This window comes from Terrapene carolina, unplaced genomic scaffold (genome assembly GCF_002925995.2).
Source record: "Terrapene carolina triunguis isolate 2854851 unplaced genomic scaffold, T_m_triunguis-2.0 Scaffold308, whole genome shotgun sequence".
Lineage (NCBI taxonomy): Eukaryota > Metazoa > Chordata > Testudines > Emydidae > Terrapene > Terrapene triunguis.
This window is the reverse complement of record NW_020664659.1, coordinates 12,997-24,141: the sequence shown is the minus strand read 5'-3', so window position 1 is coordinate 24,141 and position 11,145 is coordinate 12,997. Positions and strand designations below refer to the sequence as shown.

At 67.5% G+C, this 11,145-nt stretch overlaps 1 protein-coding gene across 1 annotated transcript in view; it reads right to left on the bottom strand.

Moving 5' to 3' along the window:
* Positions 1 to 64: 64 nt before the first annotated feature.
* Positions 65 to 11,145, bottom strand: part of LOC112125834 — a 12,078-nt gene continuing 997 nt past the window's right edge. Inside the window, exons 2-15 of the mRNA XM_029912867.1 lie at positions 10,429 to 10,695; positions 9,787 to 10,062; positions 9,154 to 9,429; positions 8,454 to 8,561; positions 8,041 to 8,103; positions 7,651 to 7,683; positions 7,154 to 7,189; positions 6,516 to 6,548; positions 5,987 to 6,022; positions 3,066 to 3,152; positions 1,908 to 2,162; positions 1,138 to 1,413; positions 376 to 651; positions 65 to 132 (exon numbers count right to left, since the gene is read on the bottom strand). Coding sequence (XP_029768727.1) covers positions 65 to 132; positions 376 to 651; positions 1,138 to 1,413; positions 1,908 to 2,162; positions 3,066 to 3,152; positions 5,987 to 6,022; positions 6,516 to 6,548; positions 7,154 to 7,189; positions 7,651 to 7,683; positions 8,041 to 8,103; positions 8,454 to 8,561; positions 9,154 to 9,429; positions 9,787 to 10,062; positions 10,429 to 10,695 — 2,090 coding nt within the window. The remainder of the gene's footprint in view (positions 133 to 375; positions 652 to 1,137; positions 1,414 to 1,907; positions 2,163 to 3,065; positions 3,153 to 5,986; positions 6,023 to 6,515; positions 6,549 to 7,153; positions 7,190 to 7,650; positions 7,684 to 8,040; positions 8,104 to 8,453; positions 8,562 to 9,153; positions 9,430 to 9,786; positions 10,063 to 10,428; positions 10,696 to 11,145) is intronic.

Below are 11,145 nucleotides of genomic sequence, written 5' to 3'. Positions count from 1 at the left end.
GTACCTGACAGCCTCCTCCTCCAGGCCAGGCCGACCAGCACGGCGACTGCCCCCAGGGCCAGGATCACGCCTGCCACCACCGGGACCAGCAGCGACTCGCACGGCGGCTCTGAGACGGGGACAGGACAGGGGCTGAAGGGAACCGGGCGAGACCCCCCACACACACACTGCCCTGCTCCCCCGTCAGTGCCCCATAGCCCCCCCGAGCTCCTCCCCCATCACAGGGGTCAGTCACCCCCTCCCCCGTCAGTGCCCCATAGCCCCCCTGAGCTCCTCCCCCATCACAGGGGTCAGTCAATCCCTCCCCCAGAACAGGGTCAGTCCCAGTCGCCCACACAGGCTCGCCCCCCCCAACGCCCCTCCCCCCGGCCTCACCCCACAAGACGACGAGCGGCTCGGCGAGGCTCTCGTGCTCCACACGGCAGCGGTACAGGCCTCTCTCCCGGGGGTCAACCTCCACCGTGGCCCAGGCATGGTAGGTCCCGTCCCCATTGGGCAGGACCCCCCCTCGCCGCGGCTCCTGCTCGCTGCTCCCCCCGTGTCTCAGCCAGCTCAGGGTGATGTCCCGGGGGTAGAAGCCGTGGGCCCGGCAGGAGAGGGTGGTGGGGCCACCGGGGGCGTCTCTGCCAGTGACCCGCACGGCCGGGCGCTCTGGGGAGACGAGGGGGCAGAGGGGGAGCCGCAGGGTCACGGCCGGTGAGCAGCACCCGGGTCCCCCGATACCGTTACCAGCACCCGCCCCAACGTCCCTCCCTGGGGGGGCCAAGGGATCCCTGGGGCAGGAGCGTCCCCAAATGGGAAGTCAGGGAGCATCAGGGATGTCCCTGCCCCCCAGCCCCATGGCCCCAAGGGCAGCCCTCCCCCTCCCCCCAAGCACCCCCTGCCCTTCCCCTCCCACCCAGCACCCCCTCCTCTCCACCCAGCCCCTCTGGCCTCCCCCCCAGCATCCCCTGCCCTCATCCCGCCTAGCCCGCACCCCCCTGCCCTCCCCTCCCCACCTCCACGCCCCCTGCCCTCACCCCGACTGGCCAGCGCCCCCTGCCCTCACCACACCCCCCAGGACCCCCTGCCCTCACCACACCCCACCTGGCCAGTGCCCCTGCCCTCACCCTGCCCCCCAGTGCCCCCTGCCCTCACCCCGCCTGGCCAGCGCCCCCTGCCCGAGCTGCAGGTAGCGGCGCAGGGCCTCGACGCACTCCCGCTCCAGGAAGTGGCGGTAGTACTGCAGGGCGACTGGGTCCCCGTTCCACCGGCGCTGGGTGGCCTCGGCCTCCCGGGCAGGAGCCTCCCAGCGGTGCTGGGCGTCGTCATAGATCAGGAAGTCGTCCCCGTCGTAGCCAAAGCGCCGGAAGCCCCCGGTGCTGCCGTCCGCCCGGATCTCGCAGCCGTAGGCGTACTGGAAGATGTGGAAGCCTGGGCGGGGCAGAGCCGGGGGTGGGGTTGGGACGGGGACCCCACGGAGCCAGGACCACTGCTGGGTCTGTGACCCCTCCCTGGATCCCCCCCAGAGCCTGCCCCTCTCCAGGGGCCCTGCCCTGGGCCCCCCTCATCTGCTCCCTGCGGGGACCTTGCTGGGCAGGACTGCATGGACCTTGGTTCCGATCCGGCCATTCCTGGGAACAGAGAGGGGTGTAGGGAGCCCTGGCTCGCTGGGGGCACTGCACAGACACAGTGAGACGGTCCCTGCCCCAAACAGCTCACAGGGCAAAGGGACAAGAAACCAGAGGGGAAACTGAGGCACAGAGAGGTGAACTGACTTGGCCAAGGTCACCCAGCAGGTCAGGGGAAAAGAGCTGGGGATAGAACCCAGGAGTCCTGGCTCCCCCGGCAGTGCTCCACGTCCCCTCTCTTCCCCCCCATGTCCCCAGTGCCCCGGCCCCTCTGGCCGCGTGCGGGCGCAGACTCACCCCTGCTCTGGTTGTAGAGGTGCATGTGGCTCCGCACCTTGCCCCGGAAGCAGGCCTGACGCACCTTGTGGACGTGGTTCTCCCGCTCCCAGACCTCGGTCTCCTGCATCCAGGGCGCCCGGGGCCGCATCTGCTGGGCCTCGCTGTCGTACTCCACGAACCGCTGCCCGTCCACGTAGCCGGCCACGGTGAACTCGGGCACCCCCGGGCCTGGCTCTGAGACGGCCGTCAGGAAGTACTGCAGGGAGTGCGACCCTGCGGGGGAAGGGAGCGGCGGTGTTAGTGGGATCTGTCTGCACCCCCCTCCCCAAACGCCGGGAGAGCAGCCCCCACTCCCCACAGCTCCACAGAGACCCCCAAAAAACCCCAGTGTAATTGTAAGGGGGATTGACGCACGGCGCACTCATCTCAAGCACAGAGCGAACGGGGAATCACCAGCAGCTGGGAGCACTGCAGGGCACCTGACACACAGTAGGGAGTGAACAGCCATGCTGAGAATGGGGCAGAGGGTGTGTGTGTGTGTGCACACGGATGCTAAACACACACACACGCATGCCCAGCAGTGAGGGACGGACGGACACACGCACAGCCAGTGGACAGACAGACAGACACACAGAGTTCCCTTCCCCAGCACCGCAGGGCAGCCCTGCCACCGCACGGCCCATGAACCCCGATTCCCTAGCCCAGGCACAGAGCTGCAGGGAGAGTGGAGGGGGAACAGGGGCAGATGTGGGGTGACAACAGTGGGGACGGGGGTCGCTGTCACAGCCGAGCGTGGCCACGTCCGGCCCCAGGATCCTCTGGCACCAGCCCAATGACATCACCCCAACTCCCCAGTGAGCTCCCGGCCCCCCACAACTCACCCATTATCCACTGGCACCCCAGAGTGCTGCCAGGCGCTCCCCCACCTGGGCAGTACCTCCCACCCCTCCCCCAATACCATGGGAGATATACCACTGCACACACCCCCCCCCCCCCCGCGCCCCCGTCAGAGAAATGTACCCAGCGCCAGTGAGAGAACCCAGGAGTCCTGGCTCCCAACACCCCCTGTTCTAACCCACCAGCCCCCACTCCCCTCCCAGAGCCGGGGAGAGAACCCAGGAGTCCTGGCTCCCAGCTCCTGGGGGAGGGGTTAAGCCCCCGTTTGCCGCTACTCACGTGACTCGGCGCCCCCCAGCAGGAGGAGGGGGAGGAGGAGGAGGCTGCCTGGGCCCCCCATGCCGTGTGGGGCGCGATCCCGCTGTGCTGTGGGGCGGGGGGGGGCGGCTGCTGGCCCTGGGAGCCGCCCCCCCGCGGGGATTGGGCACCACGGGCGTGTCCTGCCCGTTGCGACAGACCCACGGGGCCGGGCCGGGGAGGAAGTGAGATTCCGGCACAGCTGGGCGGGGGGGAGTGCAGCCCCGGGGCCCCCAGCCAGCCCCACAAAAACATGGGGGGCCCTGGACCCCCGCCCGCATCTCGGCCCCATCCAGACACGGGGGGTCCGGGACCCCCCCGCTCCCAGCCCGGCCCCTCCCAGACACAGGGGGCCCGGGTCCGCCCGCCCCCCGCCCAGCCCCGGGGGGCCCGGGGCCTCCCCCCCCCCGCACTTCAGTTACAGTCATAGACACGGGCGGGATCTGAACCCTCTGTGCTTAGACAGTCACAGGACACACTAGGGTCCCCCCCCCCCCGGCCCCCCCCCCCCCGCCCCCCCCCATGAGCCACCCCCGTCTGCTCACATCACCCACATGCCCCTCAGCCCGCCCCCTGCACTGCCCCGGGGCGTTTTCCAAAGAGCTAAAGTGATTTAGGAGCCTTAGTCCAGGAGAGAACCCAGGAGTCCTGGCTCCCTTAACTCGCCCCATACACCTTTAATCCTCTCCCTGCCCGTGTCCTCCTTCCCCACTGACCCCCCCATCGCTCCAGGCCCTGCCTCCTGGCCTCGCGCGGGGGTTTATCCTGCTGCCCGTCACCCTGGTATCTGGGCACCTTCCACACAAACTCAACAGCAAGTAACAAAGCTCCTGGTGGATGGCAGGGGACTCTGCTCCGCGTTACACCCCCCAGCCGGCCCTGCCGCGGCTCTGGCTGCGCTCCTGAGCCCTTCCTCCCTGCCCCGGTGCCCCCCCCCCGCCCCACCGACCCCCCCCCACAGCCCCCCCCCGGTCTGCCCGTCCCATGGGCAGTAGAAGGCAGCTGGATCGAACCCAGCGAGCAGGCCCAGCTCCCGGGGGTGTCGGGGTGTGTCTGTCCCCCCCCCGTGGCCGGCACTCTGTGCTGTGGGCACTGCCCCGCTGCGGGCGGCTGGCTGCGGTGACGGGCTCCCAGCCCAGGGCAGGCGACCGGCGCAGCGGCTGTGTTTAACTCTCCCCCGGTCGCCGCAGGGCCGCAAGTTCCCCATGCCGGGGGACAGAATGGCGAGTCGCAGTGCGCTCGCTGCATCCCGCAGGGTCACGCTTCCTCTTCCCCTGCCAGTCCCTCGGCAGCCGAGTTCGAGGCAGTCACGTGGGGACCGGCGCGCTGGGGGAACGTCGGAGCTGCTGAGATCCGGCCTGTGGCGCCCGCCCGCCAGGCCCAGCGCGGGTCACACACAGGCCGCCGGGAGCTGGGGCTGAACTGCCGGTCGTGCCAGACCCCACGGGAGCTGCACCCTGCCCCAGGCCAGCTGGATCTGTGGGGATCCTGCCCCAACCTGCCCCACGCCGACCTGAGACAGGCCCCGACATGCCGCTAGCGCATCGCTAGGCCAGGATCCCCTGGGTGCAGCCTCCTCCGCCGAGGGCTGCGCCGTGCTGACGCCAGCCACATTACCCAGTCTGAGCGTCTCTCCCCTGAGTGTCAGCTCCCCGGGGCAGGGACTGGCTGTGCAGTGCCTGGCGCCGGGGGTCTCCGCCTGGGCTGGGCATCCCAGACACTACTGCAATACGGGCAATGAACACCACCCCTGGGTCCGGCTCTGAGGGCCGGCTGAGGAGGGGCGTGGGGGTGGCGGTGCCTCTGCCCTGCAGAGAGTCAGACCTGCTGGGACTGAGAGCGCCGTGGGCTGCGCAGTGTTAGCTGGGTCTGTCTGTACACGGCTCTGGAGCAAGCAGCTCTGAGTCGAACCGGATCCAGATTAATTCAAATGTGAGGGAGCCATTGGGCTTTACCGGCTCTTCCCAGCGCCCGGCTGCAATGGCGCCAGCAGGGGACGCCCCAGGCCTCGGTCTGAGAATCCCCCAGCGCTGCCTTAGTTCTCAGCAACAGGGCGGTTCGGCTCGCTAGGGCAGCGGAGCCCGGCACCGGGAGGGGAGACGGGCTGAGACAGACAAAGCAAAAGCCCAGACAAGTGAGGGGCACACGAGAGACCGGGCCTTTATTCCAGGGGTTCAGTGACACGATCTAGTCCGGTGGCTCTCAACTTTTCCAGGCTGCTGGCCCCTTGGCAGGAGACTGATTTGTCGTGTGTCCCCCAAGTTTCACCTCGCTTAAAAATACTTACTTCAAAATCAGACAGAAACATACAGACGTGTCACAGCCCACTATGACTGGACAATGGCTGACTTCCTCGTTTTCACCGTATAATTATAAGATAAATCAGTTGGAATATTAACATTGTACTTACATTTCAGTGTACTGTACATTACACAGAGCAATAGAAACAAGTCATTGTATGAAATTGTAGTTTACACCGACTTTGCTGGTGTTTTTTGTGTAGCCTGCTGTAAACCCAGGGAAATATCTAGCAGAGTTGATGTACCCCCTGGCAGACCTTGTGACCCCCCAGGGGTACACATCCCCCTGGTTGAGAAATCAAAGGGTCCCTGCCCCACACCGCAGCTTTCACTGTAAGTCTGACAGATCCCAGGTACTTAACCCACAGCAGCCCCTGCGAGGCAGCCGAGCGTCGCACCCAGGGCCTGGGCACTGAGGCAGAGGGAAAGGGTGAGGGATTCAGTCCAGGTCACACGGGCAGTCAGCGACCGAGGGGGGAGAGACCCCAGGAGTGACTCCAGCCTAGACGATGCCCGCTGGGGGGTCCCTGTCATCGGGCGGGGCAGGAACACCCACAGAGAGGAGCTGCTGAGTTTCTGCAGGGAGATTGGTCTCTCACACACTTGTGTCCCCCACCAGTCGCACCGTGGCCGCCGACCCTGCAGGAACGAGATACAGGGAGTCAGGGGGAGCCCGGAGCCTCCCCTTTTTTTCCGGCGGTCCCCATGGGCCCCCCCACTTTTCTGGCGGTGCCCCCCCCAGTCGCACCCCCTTTTTCTACTGGCGCCTCTGCAGGAGCCGTGTCTGTTCGTAGGGTTGGGCTGACACCGGAGAAGGACCCACTGCAGCCGGACAGGGGCTCCTTCGGGCCGTTCTCCAGACCCTCCCGCAGCTGGGTCAGATGGGGGAGAGACGCTCCATACCCAGCAGGGTCGCTCCCAGCTCTGTCTGGGGCAGGGTGCGGGGAAGAGGAGGGAGTTCCCAGGCTGGTTCATTGCTCCCCACCGCGGGGAGCAGGCGCTCAGAGCTCCCCCACTCTTCTCCCAGGCTGGGCTGCTAGACGGGCCGGGCCTGGGGGGCTCTGGGCCTATGGCCGGGGGGAGCCGCCTGCCCAGAGAGCAGCCAGCGCCCCGGGTTGGAGTCACCACTTACCTAGTGAGCCGGTGTCACACCCGGAGTCACTGCCTGTGGGAGGGAGAAGGGGGTTAGCGCTGAGCAGGGAGCTGGTTCCTGGCCGATCCCCCCACCCCACCCCGCACCACTGGGATCAGACTGGGCTGAGCAGAACGTCCCGGAGGCCCAGAAATGGCCCAGCCCAGGCAGGGACCATGGGAAGGGATCAGAAAGGGGGCAGGGCCGGGGACAGGCAGACCCAGTTCTGGGGTAAGAATCCCCATAATGCACCAGGGCTGGAGGCTGGGTGGGGGAGCGCAGGGGCCCCAGCTGGGGCGGGAATGGCCGGGGGGTTCAGGATCTGAGGGTCCTGGCATCTGGGTCCCAGCCCAGCTCTGCTGTGGGGGGGTCACACTCAGCCCCACTCCTGTCCCAGTTCATATAGGGGCTGAGGTACAATGAGCCCTCCCCCCTGCAGCCCAGCCCCCCACCCACAGCCACAGCTCCCCTCCCCTAGAGTCCCTGCTGCCTGGAACGACCCCCCCTTGCAGAGGGGACCCACCCCCGGCTGGGGACTGCAGGGTGCCCCGGGGCAGGGCTTGGGGAAGGCGTCTCCCCATAGAGGTCTCCGTGACCACAGCCGATCCCCAGGGGGGCTGGATCCCCCCAGCACTTACCCCTGCTGGATCCTTTGCTGGATTCTTTGTCGCTGGCTGTGGGGAGAAGGGACAGGGTCAGTGTCTCTGAGCCCAGGGGCTGAGTGTGCTCCCGGGGTCACCGCCCCCCTCGGAGCGGTTCCAGCCCCACCCGTCCCATTAGACCCGCCCCGTCCCATTAGACCTGCCCTGGGCTCGCCTGGGGGGCCCTGACCCCGAGGCTGGGCAAGGAGGGGCCCATGTGGCAGGGCCCCGCTGTGGGATCTCAGGGACCGTCCCTCCCAGCTCTGCCGGGGGGAGCCTGGCCCCCGTGCGGGGAAAGCAGGGGCCCCTGGTTACCTGCTCTGCTCACAAATGACCCTCCTGGGGAGTGCAGGGTGAATCGCCAAGTCCCATTCACAGCCCGCCCTCTCCCCCCCACAGAGATCCCACCCCCGCCTGGTCTCCCTGCTGGGGCCTCTGACTGGAAACTGAAGGGTTAACGGGTCACCCCTCCTGCTCCATCATTAACCCCTTACCTTCCAGAGAGGAGCTGGAGTCCCGGTTGCCGGCTGTGGGGGGAGAAGGGGGTTAGTGTCTCCTGAACCGGTGTCGGGAGGCAGACGTCTCCCTAGGAATCGATTCCACCCTCGCCCACCCCGTCCCGGGGCTCACCACCCCCGGCCTGCCCCAGACAGGGAACAGCATCACCCGGAGCTGCCCTGGGCAGAGCCAGCCAAGAGGGTCCCCCCTGCCTGGCACAGCTCAGCCCGGAGACCAGAGGGGCCTGCACCCCGCAGAGCCGGGGGCACGTCGCGCGACGCAGGGGATTGCGGGTGACTGGCTGAGCAGGTGGCGATGGGGCGTTAGCGCCCGGTCCCAGGGGAGGGTCCCTGGGCTGGGCCGTGCACACCCCCACACACACACACCTGCCAGCAGCGCGGAGGGCTCACACTCACCCTGAGCTGGAGTGTCAATGGCTCCGGTTTTCCCTGCAGAGACAAGGCAGATTGCAGTGAGTGCGGCCGCTCCCGGGACAGGAACCGGCTCTGACCCATGTCCACGGCCCAGCACAGACCCCGGGGCTCAGCGCACGACTCAGTGTCTCAGGGGAAGCCGGGCGTAAGGAAGGGAACAGAGAGACCCAGCGCCATCCGCCCCGTCTCTGGCTCCCCCGTCTCTGGCTACGGCCCGGCAGCAGCCCCCAGCGGGGTCTCTGGCCCAGCCCCCCGCGGGGCAGTCACACAACCCCAACACAGGGGTCCCCCTCCAGATTGCTGCAGTCCCCAGGGCCCCATCGCAGGCCCCACACTGAGAGGTGGCACCGCTGGCCCCCCATTACCTGAGCGCCGCCTCCTCCAGAGAACAAACCCGACTGTCCCAGCGAGCAGGGCAGCGCCAGCGACGGCCCCAATCAGCGCAGGGAGCGGGGCAGTGCGGGACGGGGGCTCTGCAAGGGAACAGAGAGTGAGACCCCCCCGCAAACACCACGTCCTTCCCATCCCCCATTCGCGGGGCTGTCTCTTTACCCTGCGGTGAGTCTGTTCCAGGAACGTCCGTTATTCTTCAAACCGCAGTGGCCAGGGGAAGCGGGCGCCCTTCCCTGCTCCTTCCCGAGCGTCTCTTCCCCCCCGGGGCCCAGGCCTCGCATTCCCTTTTCAATCCTTTGTTAACAGGACTTTTCAACTCCCGCTAACTCACAGGGGCCTGGCACCAGGTTCCCCGTGTTCTAAAGCCCGTTTCACCTCCAGCCAATGTTTCACTGCCCAGGACCCCGGCCCGGGCTGGGATCAGGCTGGCTCCGCGATCACGCCCCGCTTCATTTATCAGCTCCCTCCGGCTTTCCGGGGTGCCCCCTCCCCTCTGGTTCCTGTCTTAGCCTCCTCCCCCGCTAGCCACACGACCTGCCTGTCCTGCGGCTTCGCTCATTTTCTCCACCTGGGGAGGTGAGCAAAGTGTGTTACCGGTGGGGCTGTAGGGCCAGTCACCCTGTGACACCCCCCCCATTTCATCCAGCATCCACACACACACCCCGGCCTCACCCCACGCAGTGTCGAGTGGCTGGGCCAGGCTCTTGTGCTCCACACGGCAGCTGTACAGGTCTCTCTCCTGGGGGTCGATCTCCACCGTGGCCCAGGTGTGGTAGGTCCCGTCCCCATTGGGCAGGACCCCCCCTCGCCACGTCTCCTGCTCTCTGCTCTCCCCCTTTCGCAGCCAGGTCACGGCAATGTCCCGGGGGTAGAAGCCGTGGGCCCGGCAGGAGAGGGTGGTGGGGCCGCCAGGGGCGTCTCTGCTGGTGACCCGCACGGCCGGGTGCTCTGGGGAGACAAGGGGGCAGAGGGGGAGGCCGCTGGGTTAGGGCCCATGAGCAGCACCCGGGTCCCTGAGCACCCCCATGGTCCAGTCGTTGGAAAGCAGGAGAGGTCAGAGCCTGGGAAAGACCCCACAGGGACCTGCCCCGCACAGGAGCCCAGGGGAGATGGGACCTGCCTGGGGAGGGGGTCTCTGCACCCTGCCGGCATGGCACAGAAGGGGACCCTCAAAAGGCTCCGCTGACCTCTAGGGGTCTTGCCCTGGGTCAATATAATTAGTGTCTCAGACAGGCCAGGGAGTGGGGGAGTCTCTGCGGGGGGGGGGGGGCCCCGCCCCCCCGGGGGGCCCCCCGCCCCCCTCACCTCTCCTCTGCAGCGTCTCCTTCCCGTAGCCCAGGTATTTCTGCAGCCACTCGACGCATTTCCGCTCCAGATAGTCCCGCTGCTGCTGGCTCAGGTGCCTGTCGGCCTCCATCTTCCCCTTGGTGATCTCGGCCTCCTTGCTGGGAGCCACCCAGGCGTGGGTGCGGGTGTCGTAAGAGAGGAAATCCCGCCCGTTGTAGCCGTACTGCCGGAAGCCCCCCGTGCCACCGTCCGCCCGCAGCTCACAGCCGTACATGTACTGGAAGGCGTGCAGGCCTGGAGAGACACGCACGGAGCCAAGTGAGGCCACAGCTCCGGCCACGGCGCCTGACAATGTTCATTAGACCTGACTCGGGGCCACGGCCCCTCGCTGCCTGGGGACAGGGTCACCATGGGGATGGGGATCCGGGCTAAACCCGGGGACGGGGTCACTGCCAGACCTGGGGATGGGGGATGGAGTCACTGCTTAGGCCCAGGGATATGGGACAAGCTCACCACCAGGCCTGCAGTCACCGCTGGGGCCAGGGATGGAGGATGGAGACAGAACAGAGTCCCTCCTAGGTCCCGGGCTCTAAGGTCCCTCCTAGGTCCCAGGTTCTGGGGTCACCGCCAGGCCCCAGGCTCCGGCCCCCGGCCCCTCACCCCCGCTCTGGTTGTAGCGCTCCATGGCGATGCGGACGTTGCCGTTGAAGGCCTCCTGCCAGCCCTTGGCGATCCAGGTCTGCCGGTCCCAGTACTCGAGCCCCTCGGCCTGGATCCAGGGGGCGCGAGGCTGGGCCTGCTTCACCTCGCTGTCGAAATGGAAGAAGAGCTGGTCGTCCAGGTACCCGACCACGGTGAACTGGGGAAGCCCCGGGCCGGGCTCCGACACCGCCGTGTAGAAATAGCGTAGCGAGTGCGGGCCTGGGTCTGCGGGGAGAGAGAGAGAGAGACCCTCCTGTCAGCCAGCAGCCCCCTTCCCCACCCAGCCCCCAGGGCGAGCCAGGACCCCACCCCACACTTCAGGGGGGAGAGACACCCTTCAGCCAACAGCCCCTTGCCCCATCCCAGCCCCCAGGGGTGAGCCGGGACCCCACACTCCATGGGGGAGAGACCCACCCCACAGCCAGCAGCCCTTCATCCCCTGTCCCATCCCAGCCCCTGGGGTGAGCCAGGACCCCACCCCACACTGCAGAAGGGAGACACCCCCCCCCCATCAGCCAGCACCCCGTTTCGTCCGGCCCAGCCCCCAGGGAGAGCCGGGACCCCACCCCACACTGCAAGGGGGTAGATGGGGCCTCTCTCTCTGTTGGACCAGGGGTCCATGCAGTGCCCAGAGTGACGGGGGGGCCCAATCTCAGTTGAGCAGGGTCCGTGCAG